General features: G+C 46.7%; 1 protein-coding gene across 2 annotated transcripts in view; it reads left to right on the top strand.

Moving 5' to 3' along the window:
* Positions 1-2,383: 2,383 nt before the first annotated feature.
* The window catches only part of TOX (thymocyte selection associated high mobility group box), a 270,503-nt gene continuing 261,373 nt past the window's right edge, over positions 2,384-11,513 (top strand). For both annotated transcript variants that reach the window (XM_074354850.1, XM_074354849.1), the window contains exon 1: positions 2,384-2,761. In XM_074354850.1, coding sequence (XP_074210951.1) covers positions 2,660-2,761 — 102 coding nt within the window. In that variant the 5' untranslated portion in view covers positions 2,384-2,659. The remainder of the gene's footprint in view (positions 2,762-11,513) is intronic.

Here is an 11,513-nt window from a genome sequence, read left to right as displayed (position 1 = left end):
GTTCCCACTGACCTTCATGGTCTACTCTGCATGTATGAGTGACTGAAGCAAGGAGCTTTTCTTAGCAAAAGCCCACATCCCCATTACACCATGCCACACACAAATATAATTGACTCTACACATTGCACCGGGATTTTCCCTCAAGACAGAGGAAAGTAGTAAGTCTGTGGAGCGAAGTGGAAATGTCATTATCTTCCTCACGTGTTAAGATGTTGATAACAGTGTTGTTCTCACCCTGATCCATTTCATCTTCCTGATGTTCACAGGACCATCAAATAGAAATCAATTATGGATTCTAAGGAAGTTTTTGAAAATTGAATTTTGAAGAGATGTAATATGTCGGTAATAAATGCTGGAGTGATGACAGAAATTTAATCACAGAAATGTTTCATTTAAACCTAAACTTTTTTGTTTTTGTTTTTGGTTTTTTGGTTTTTTGTCGTGGAAGAAAAAGAAAAAAATACATATAAGCACATTTTAGCATCTGCAACTGAAACTTCGAACACTGATGTCACAAACCTTGTTTAAATTTTATTATAAAGGCCTTTATTAAGAGAAGAACGTATTTTCTACTTCCTACTTTTATACTGTGCCTTGCAGGACCCGTAAATATGGATGTTCTTAATCCAGTCTCTCTCCCTACACCAGTCAGCACGACGTTAATCTGGAGCAAGGGAGGAAGTTGGATTCTTGCTACTTATAAAAATGATGAGGTGAAGAAAAGAAACAATGGCTTAAGAGAAAAAGGATGTAAGAAGCATAAAGCAATGCTTAACTAAAGGTTCCTAAAGGAGCCATGAACAGACGCCCAAGGATGTTAATTTTATCATTCCTTATACTGTCCTCATGGGTTTCCTTTCCGATCTGTCTGCTTGTATATGACTGATGCTCTCAGTCACAGAGGAAGCAACATAACTGTGCGAAAGTTACACAGAGCAGGTGGCAGTCGACTTGCACTAGAAAAGTTGTGCGAGGTGGCGAAACGTTACCAGTATCCTTCTTGGCGCCAGAAACAAGTGGAACAGGGGAATACCTGCAGGCTCCTTTGCGGGGTCTTGGGCCCAGTGTGCGGGGCTGCTCCCTCCTGGGAAGGGAACTGTCGCCCACTCCTGCTGGGAGTTCCCACCAAGGACAAAGACCTGGCGGTAAATCTGTCGGGCAGCAGCCAAGAGGCGCCAAACTTTCCAACCACCAGGAGACGCGAAGTTGCAAGCTTCCGTGTTTGGGAGGTGAGGCGAGACAACAGGACTGGGATTTCCTCAACCCACTTACCGACCAGAGAAATGGGGAGGCTGACTCCAGGCCTTTCGTGGACTTCCAAGAGCATTACTTGGCTTCCCAGTATAAAAAGACAAGAATCCCGTAACAGGCAACTAGCGAGCCCACGTTTTCCCTGTAGCCCGATCTTGTGTGCTGACAACTGTTTTCCTATCTCCCCTTGGAACTACCCCTGTGGTCTTCTGCGAGTCCTTGAGGCCGACTTAGCCGTCGCAAACTCTCCAGTGGGACCGAGATCGCGGGGAGGTGAGGGCCGGGGGCGGGAGCGAGCAACCGGAGAGGGGAGACTCTTACGGCCCATCCACACCCTGCGGTGGGTTTGGATCCTTGGGACAGTAGCCCACTGACAGCGCGCAGAGGGTTGGCGCTCCCTGTGGTGCTCCCTGCGGTTCCAGCGCGGAGCTGCCTGGAACAGTCACGTCCACCAGGGAGTGGGAAGAGGGATGGGGGACCGGACAGCTGGGTGGGGCCGGCCGCGCCGCGGGAGGTGCGGGACGCGGAGAGAGAGGTGGGGCCCGCGGAGGAGGGGCGGTGGGAGCGGGCCGGGGCCGGGGCGGGCCCGGGGGCGGGGCTGCGGGGGCGGGCTGCGCCACAGCGCCCCCTGGCTGCGCGCTCCCCGCCGTGCCCCGCGGCCGCCGCTGGCTGAGGCTCGCCAGCCCCTTTGTGTGCGGCGCGCTGGCCGGGAGGAGCGCAGATCCCGCACAGTCGAGGCTCCCCGGGGTCGCGCCGCCTCGGCCTGGACCCGGCGCGCTCTCCTCCTCCTTCTCCGCTCCACCCTCCCCCGGCCCCCGGCCCCGAGCGGCAGCCATTGGGCCGCGAGCAGCCCGCGTCCTGCCGCGCACCCCACCCCGCCCGGCCTGGGGCGCTCCCCCCCGCCTGGTCACCCTTTTGAGTACCCCCCATCCCAGGCCTCCGAGGTGGAGAAAATAAACTAAAAGCAGAGCAACTCAGGGACTCCAATAAAACGCCCAGGACCTAGAGCCCGAGCGCGAGCGCGTGTGCCGGGCGGCGAGGGGCGCGGGAGGCGGGGATGGGGGGGCGGGCGGGGGGACAATGAGCGCATGAAGTTACCTGCCCGGCGGCGGCGGCGGCGGGGCCGGGAGGCGGCGGCGGAGCAGGCTGCGCGCTCGGCGCCGACGGGTGCGCGCCGCGGCTTGGGGGAGAGTTGAGCGCTTTTCCCCCCTCTTTTTTTTTTCTTTTTTTTTTTCTCCTCTTCTTCTTAAACAAACCACAAACGGATGTGAGGGAAGGAAGGTGTTTCTTTTACTCCTGAGTCCAGACACCTCTCTCCGTTCTGTCTAAGCTTGTTTGGCTGAACACTTTTTTTGAAAAAAAAAAAAAAAAGAGGCAAAGAAAAGGAGTTGCTTGATGTGAGAGTGAAATGGACGTAAGATTTTATCCACCTCCAGCCCAGCCCGCCGCTGCGCCCGACGCTCCCTGTCTGGGACCTTCTCCCTGCCTGGACCCCTACTATTGCAACAAGGTGAACGCTCTGCTTTTGTTTCCGCCGTGTTCTGGCTGCTTGGTCCCGGGAGGGGGGCGGCGGCGGCGGGCCCGCGGGGCGGCCGGGCGGTCGCCGGAGGCCGGTCCCGGGGGCGCTCGGCTCGCAGCCCGCGGCAGCCCCGCGTGCGCTCGGGGAGTCAGTATCGTGGAGCAAGCAGCTCCCGGGCTTTGCCCGACACCGCGATTGTGCGGAAAGTGACACGATTTGCTCGATTCTTTCCTTCCCGCTGTTTGCCACTCAGGATCCCTGCCTAGGCTGGCCGGGGGGCGTTTAAACAAAATTAAAAGAGAAAACCACGGAATACTTTGGGGGTGTGTCTGGGGTCCGAGAACGGAGGCAGAGAGTGAAAGAATTCCGTTTATTTTCTAGTTTCCCCTTCTTCCTCGCTCCCTCCCTCCTCTCCCGGACAGCAGGGGCTCCGCTTCCCGGCTCGGGACTAGTTGCCAGGGGAGCCGCCGGGAGTCGGGGTGCGGGGCCCCGGGAGATGCCTCCGCCCCCCCCCTCCCCCTCCCCCCGCCGGGAACATCGCCCCGCAACTCTTTTGTTTTCCCCAGCCGGTTCCGGCAGCGGAGCCCCGCGTCCCAGCGCCGGTCGCCGGCCCAGGTGCCGCGGGGCAGCGGGGTCGGGGGGACAGCTCCCGCCTAGGGGCGCGCGCAGAAATGGCAAGTTTGTTAGGAGCCGGGCGAGCGCGTCGCGGTCACGTCCAAAGCTGCCGCGCTCGGCGCGGGCTGGAGCAGGTCCCAGGCCGGGCTGTACTCACAGCCCGGGGACCCCGGGAGAGGCAGGGGCAGACAGCGAGGGTGACCGGGGCAACTGCGGAGATCGGCTCATCTCAAGGATGGGACAGTCAGGGGTTCTTAGGGAGGGGGTTGCTCTCGGGGTTTCTCGAACTCTCTGTCCCCGGAGGGAGGACGCGTGGGGACCGGACTCCGAGAGCAGCCGCAGGGCTACGGCTGTCCTCGCCTCGGGCTTTTTGGACGTGCCTAAGCCGTCCCGCCAGCTGAACGTGGCGGGGAGAATTGAGTTCTCTGAGACGTGGGGCGAGCGGTTTAGACGCCCAGCTCCCGCTCGGTGGTCAACCTGCCTGATACTCCCAACCCCTGGAAGCAATTTCACGTCGGCCCCTGGGTGAATTCCACTGGATAAATCGTTGGGACTCGTAACACTTGCCTGGTGGCGAATCATCACTGAACAGTTTTTTTACGTGATACAGAGGTATTCAGCGCGGTGCATCCTCAGCCCCCGGGCCCCCTTTCACGCAGCCGACTCCCAACTGTGAGTCTTGGTCAATCCGGGGACACACACACACACACACCTGTGAGTTGTATCCACCCTGGGGAGAAGCTCCCTGATGCTGTTTTACAATGTTAGACCCAGTAAAAGGGATGTACTGTGTGTTGATGATGTTCAGGCAAGTTTGAAACCAGGGAAATCTAGTCTTCGGCAGAGCAGAAAGGCTTTTGATCACACAGGAGCCCTTGACCTAGGGGCAAGTTGGAAGGCACTGGTAACTTTGGCAAGAGAACTTTGTGTGATGAAGTTTCATTATCTGTTGGTAACAGTTCTTTTTATTCTCAAGCCTTTTTGGCCTTAATGAGCAAGTATTTTGTGTTTGTGACACTTTATTTTTGCTTATAACCCTAATACTAATAAAAATAATAATAAAATAGCAGTCTTATCTTGGCTAGTAAAGACATATTCTGCCGTGGTAATTGGAACCAAAAGGTCAGAAACATTTTGGCAATGAAACTGGACAAATCTTATTACATTTATCAGTGATTTTAGGCTCCAAAAAGAACGTAATGACTTGGATACACATTTCACTCGCCGTTCTCATGTTAGTAGGGTCAGATTTAATTTAAAAGTTAAATGCTTTGGAAAATCAAGAATTACTTCAATATATTAAATCATTTTCCAATTAAGTGCTTTAAACAATTGTAGTGGGTTGTGCTTGTGAATTGAATAAATTAATTGCGAAAGTCTTCAGAATTTCTTTACTAGCTCATTGAAGTTCCTTTTAAGTCACCCAGCGTATGAGGAGCGAACTGTTCTTTTTAAATGCAAATTAGCCACCCTTTCTATAGACTAGATGCAAGTCTTCTATTTTACTTATCCAGGGAATAATGGATTTTTAAAGATGCAAAGTCAGAAGATACACTTCTAATAGTAGGAAGAGACTTCATAGAGATGTTTCTCACAGGACGTCTGTCCCTGCCCTTCTCTGGGTAGGAGTGTATCAGATATATTTGTCACTGATCCCTGATTATATTAAATGTACTGAGTTGCTTTGCTAGGCCCCAGAAGGCACAGGCACTAGTGAACGTTGGTACAAAATTTCTGTCCAGCTCCACAATTTTCGTTGTTAAGAATGCAGTCAAGCAGCATTCAGTTTTGCAGTGACTCAGGTAGATTTGCAGGGCTATGAAGATGGGCAAAAGTTTGAAAGAGGTAAAATAAGAAATCTGTATCTACATTCAGTAAAGAACAAGTTGGATCTGACTCCCCAAAAAGAGACAAGACTGCAGGGTAAACCTTGTCTGTTTCAGAGGTGTAATGAATATGTAGTTTATTACAAGAACCAGTCACTTTGTCAGGTTATTTGTTTTTAATAGGATGATAAGATCGTAAATTACTAATTATCTTTATTTTAAATCTGTCAGCACTTTACTAGTTAAAGTCTTGTGCTGAATCCCAGCGGAACCAGTATCTTTCTGTGCTTTAGCGTCAGGCAGTTGTAACTAGAGTTTTCTCCAATGACATTTTTTTCAGTGTCACAGGAGACCCTAATCCAGAAAATGAATATTCTCTTCCTGAAGCATTTCTAAACTAACATGAGGTTGTTTTACTTTGCTGACACTTTCCAGCACTGCTGCTCTATTGATTGCCAAAACACTACTTACATTTTTTCAGTTAATAAACTCCGTGGGAGGAATTTTTGGGAGGAGAGTTTAATCTAGTATTGCCCTATCGTAAGAGCACATTACTTTATGAACACATCACTATGCAGACTGGCCTCCATTTTCACATAGCCCATTGCGGGAGAAAACAATGCAGTGATGTTGGTTGTGGCAACTGTACGAGGCATCTCTTATGCAAACAGCCAGAACGGATGGCATGTTGCTGTATGTAGGTCAGCCTTTGAAGTACCACTGGAGCTCATAGGCGGACAGAAACATGTAGGCTGGAAGTAACAGTGTTTACCTCTGGCATCTTAAAGCATGGCTCTATTTCAGACATTGAGAGATGGGTACCATAGTCGAGTTTCATCTAATAAAGACTATTTTAAGTAACATTGTATCCCTTAATTGAACTGAATGTTACCAAAAGAAATTGGATTATAGGAGCTCACAATTGGAGTTCAGCAGTAAAATATAGTCCTCTTTTTTGTTCTAGTTGAAGATGTCAGAGCATCAGTTTAAATATATACCCACAGAGTAATAACAGTTCCTTTCAGTTTCTTAGTGCAGTGTCATTTCTGAAGATTGTTTTCACTGATTTTATGCTAAATTGGGACAAAGAAGTGGCACTTTTTCATTTTTACAATGATGTGATGTGTTCAGTTATTGCTCAGTATCTGCCCACATCAGGAGTAGTAATACAATTATGTTATGACATGGCTAATGACAGGGATGCTGACCTCTGCCAGCAGTGGGAGAGGAAATAATGGTCTTCACTGTTCTCAGCGGTTGCTTTTGTGGAATCAGGTCCTGAATCTTTCTTTGGTTGATTTAGACACAAGGAAGTTCAAAACACAAACCCGTGCTTAATACTGGCTTATATGCAGAGTGAAGAATAATGGGCATTTGGAATATTGGGCTTTTGTCATTGAAATGAGGAAGGACAGTGTATAATCTTTTCATATGAACACAGGAGGAAGGACCCATTTGTGATGAACTCTGCGTTAAAATGTCAGGGCTAACAGTAGACATTGATAACTTTTGAGAAAAACAAGATTCATTATCATCTCTGTAGAATCTCCTCCGAGCTTATTTTCCTATTTAGAGTGTTATGTGTTGTACTTTAATGTGGCAAAAATCATCATCTCTAAAATACAGGATTTGCAAACACATTACGATGGAGTCATTATTTCTACTGTAATAAATGTAAGGAGGAGTGGGGAGCGGAGGGGGAGGAGAAGGAAGGGGAGGGTTATAAGCAATTTAGGGCATCATGATTATTTTCTGCCCACCCCCATAACTTCTAGGACTTTGGGAAATTCCTAGTTCCTTTGGACATCATTGATGTAATTAAAAATCTCCTGGGAGTTTTATTAGCTGGCATGTTTCATAAGTTTTGAGGTCTTTAAATATGTTCTAAATAAATTTATAGGTAAGAGCATAGGAGCAAAATCATATAGTTTTGGCCACTAAATCAGATATCATATGAAAAGCTCAAATGTAGCTAGCCCTCTTGACTTTGTGGGATATTTCAGTGTCGTAAATTCTTGATTTTTAAATGTCTATGCAAAAATTATAGTTATAAGCTTGGGAGCTTATAATGTTATTTTAACATAGCTTACATGGTTTAGGGTACTCTCAGTTTATCATACATGTTGGAAGTTGCTAAGTGATGATATTAAGGAGCATTTTGATATTTTGCTTAGTTAGAAACACTAAACTGATATTTAAATATCATTTACTTGGCTGCTTATTGTAGTCCTTTTTTTTTTTTTTTTTTTTTTTAATGGCATGCTTGCAAGGGGCTAACAGAAAAGAAGGAAGGCCCTTGAACCTGAAAGAAGTAGGGAAAGCTCCAAGCTTAACGGTGGTTTTCTTGGTACCCTAACTGGGTCTCAATTTTTGGTTTTGGTGTGTGGGACTGTTTCTTGTACTGATACTTTTTTGTGTGATGGGCTCACATTCAAGAAAGTCGTAGCTTAGAGAACTGAGGCGGGGATGGGGGATCTGATTTAGCTAGGAAGCATGATTTATTCTAGTGCTTTGCAACATTTTGCTAACTCACCAGAAAGCTGAAAAGACCCTGGGGATATTTCTCCACTACTGGCGATCCTGTGGTCCCGATTGACGCCTGCCCTCAGCAGCTGGTCTGTCTGCCTGCCTGCCTGCCTGCCTCTTCCTTCCCTCCTCTTCACCCCCTCCCCACACACCCCCACCCCGGGCACAGCTCCCCCTCCCCCACCTCTCCCCCTCCCGTGCCTTTCCCCTTCCCCATCTTGGTCTGAATCTGGGAAGTCTGTACTTTCTAACCGGAACTCCTCCCTCTCTCAGACTCTTGCTCTCAGCGTGGGCACCTTGGCCACCACGCTCCCTTTTCTACTTGCCATCAGTGTTGTCATCACCATGTGAACGTATCCATTCTTGCTCCAGTACTTGCCCTTTTTTCTGGGTAAGGAAATTGGAATCTGCTAGTCCTGGGGCCCGTATCTACTTCTTAAAATCCTGAACTAGGCCGCCCTCCTTTTACTCATCAATTAATGACATTGGATCATAGAATAATAGACTGAAAAAAACATAGATGTGATGCTGAGAGGAAAATCATGGTGGGATAGGTCCCCCTTTCCCTGCACATTTTGTGCATAGTGTGTTTAGAGTTTGGAATCCTCGAACGTTCCTTGTCAGAAAGAAATCTTTATTTAGACTCTTAAGTGGTATGTAAGTGGGACTGGTCTCCTGACCCCTCAGCTGCCCAAGACAAGTGAGGTGAGTTACACTTCCAGTGCGTGTGTGGGTCGCACGTTGGTGTGTTCTCGCCGGAACACCCATAGATAACTAAGGAATAGCTGGAAAGGCAGGGCCCACGCCATCAGCCACTTTCAGGCAACTTATCACCCTGCGTCTTAGCTTTTCCAGTGTGAAGCTCAAGGTTTCTGGGAGCTCTGAAGGTAGAATATTTAACTTGCATCTCAATGAAAATACACGTACTTATCATGACATGATTAAACGCTATTAACCATCACATTTTTAAAATGTTATCTGTTGTTTAAGATAAAGCTTGTGTATGAATCTAAAAAAGTATATACCTTTAGGAGAAAATAAGACTTTAGTAAATCGCAGTTGATCACTACCGTGGCCTCAGGAACCATAATGACAGTCCTGCCTGTAAGAAGCTTCTACACAAAGGAGCTAAATGTTTGAATGCTGCCTGGCTTGTTTAAGTTGAATTTAAACAGTTTTTCCATGGAAATGTTTATTTTTACCAATCTTAAGGAAATTTTCTTTTCTCTGATTTACTTCCACCGTGATGTTACTGATACGCAGTTAGCCATCTGTATCTGCAAGTCCTGCATCTGCAGTCAGCCAACCTCAGATGGAAGATGCTTGGGGAAAAGAATTCCAGAAAGTTTTAGAAAGCAAAGCTTGAATTTGCCGCGCACCAGCAACTATTTCCATATCATTTACATAGTATTTACAAGTATTAGCATAGCATTTACATTGTATAGCTATTAGAGTAGTCCAGAGATGATTTGAAGTATAGGAAAGGATATGCATAGGTTATATCCAAATGCTACACCACTTCATACAGGGGACATGAGAAGCCTCAGATTTGGGTATTCAAGAGGAGTCCTGGAACCAGTCCCCCGAAGACAATTGTTTTTTTCAGTTAATCTTGTTCTTTGAAGGTGCATGTTGCAGAGGCAGATAGCCTGTGGTCTCCACTGGTTGACAGGACCAGCAGTGAATAGTGAATTGTGTCGAATGGACTGTCGCACTAGAAAAGAGAGCTGCCAACATGCTACAGCTTTACATCTGCCCTAGTGAATTTGAGCATTTTTTGCTTTAAACCATGCATGCCAAGTTTCATCCCGAAGAGCAATTTCTCATTAAAAACAGTTGAGTTATAAACTGCTTAGAAATGTGGTTTATAATGGACGTGCCAACAGACTGTTAATTATAGCATTTCTTCCATAATACTTTGAGACGTGGAATTCACATTAACCTGAATGAGATTTTCCTGGTTATAATACGTTCCTCCCTATAGCACTCATTTTGAAAATGGCAACATTAGAGGGCTCTGTGCTCAGATGTTGATGGTGCAGGGGGAAAGATCAGAGGGGGATATTGCCAGGAAGAACCCCCTCCCCATCATGAGAGGGGGCACCAATATTTCCCCAGATCTCTTTAGTTTGCCTTGATTAAAAATTGTGAAGTTAACTTCTAAAATCTATCTTCAGATTTCCATTTCACTTATGAAACAATCGTCATTGATTTATATGCACGTTAACACGGGTCATGAAACCAGCATCCCTGTTGATGCTTTCTTGTTTGGCCATTTTTCACTTTGGAGTTTTTAATGATTCTGCTTTAACCAAGTATTTACTGTTTTTCATTCTTGAGTTATGTGCTTTTGTGCAACTTTCTTGAAAGGACTCCTAAATAAATAAACTAGGGCCGCGGTTGGTGGAGAAGAAACTTTGCTAGTAGCCAAGAAAATCAAAAGTTTTTTTTTTATTTACTATGTAGACTTATAAATTACAGGTATCTGATCCACAGTTGCAACACTGTCAGCTGCTGCATAGAGTACCTTTCCATTGAAGTCTTTGAGCTCCTGGCTGGAAGTTACTTAGTCAGAGAAATTGGTGTGTGCATCTGTGTGTTTGGGTGAGAGTGTGTTTTTCTGTGTTTCTCATGGTCTTGGATATATTTCTGGCCATAAATACATGAGAATTTATCATAAATGGCAGAATCTACCGATGTATACAACTACAAGAAGGAATTCATCCTGGCTAGTGGGAATGCCTCGTCACCACTCCTTTTGAAGAAGCGTAGCCATGTATCACAGGAGAAGATGCTTTTCACAATGCTAGGGCTTTCGTTAGGCGTAGCAGATCCTAGCAAGACTGAAGAAAGGGACCTTTCTGAAGAAACCATAGGCCTTTCTGAAGGAAAGACTCCTTTTTGTTGAAGGTTTGAGATACAAACCAAGGGCCCTTAAAGCTGTGTTGGCTTACTCCCTAGGCAAAATGAATACAACCCTGCAAGGACAGAACTCCCTCCCATTCTGTCTCCCATTCTCGTAGAAACCCTGACTCTGTTCTATGTCTAAAGTTCTGCCACTAAAACCTTTAATCCACCTGTGTCCCAATCTTGCATGTATCCATTAGAGGAAATAACTTATGTTTGTCTCAAGGAATGCTTATGAGAATCAAGGGCTCAACAGGGGTGAAGTATTTTGAAATTGTGTAGTGAAAAGTGTTCAAAATTCAAACAATGGTAGACCTTGGAAAAATACTGTGTTCTCGGCCCACTTCTTCTATTTGCGCTACCTTAGTGGAAGGCGTGTGTCTTCCAAAGGTGCACACTAGTGATTCTTTCAGGAAAGGAGTGAAAGGAATAACCTTTCTAGGGGGTCAGAGGTGACTTGGGGAAAATGAGGTACGTGTAGGTACAGCCTGTAATCTCCCTGTCTCAGATACTGATAAGCCCCCCAGGGGTTCTCTCTTTCCCTGTCCGCATTGTGAGTCAGCGCATCTAATGAGAGATGCTGGGATGGGAGCTGTTGCTGGTTATGCAGAGTAAGAAGATACACTAAGTTGAGAATGCCCGCTCCAGAGGGGAAAGGCCCTTTAGCTGTTCCTGACTTCAGGGAAGCAGGCTTGCCTCTCAGTATCTTCCTCTGATATGTGGGTCAGAGATGCAAAATATAATGTGCAAGATTAATTAAAGAATGGACCAACTGGGTCTAAAGGTAGTCCAATTACACTGAAAGCCTATCTGTGTGCCATCTGATTTCCTTAAGTCCTTTGACTCGATTAAATGGTTAATTTGAAAAA

The sequence above is a fragment of the Camelus bactrianus genome, chromosome 29 (assembly GCF_048773025.1).
Source record: "Camelus bactrianus isolate YW-2024 breed Bactrian camel chromosome 29, ASM4877302v1, whole genome shotgun sequence".
Taxonomy (NCBI): domain Eukaryota; kingdom Metazoa; phylum Chordata; class Mammalia; order Artiodactyla; family Camelidae; genus Camelus; species Camelus bactrianus.
The sequence above is the reverse complement of the archived record's forward strand: the minus strand, read 5'-3'. Positions and strand labels throughout refer to the sequence as shown.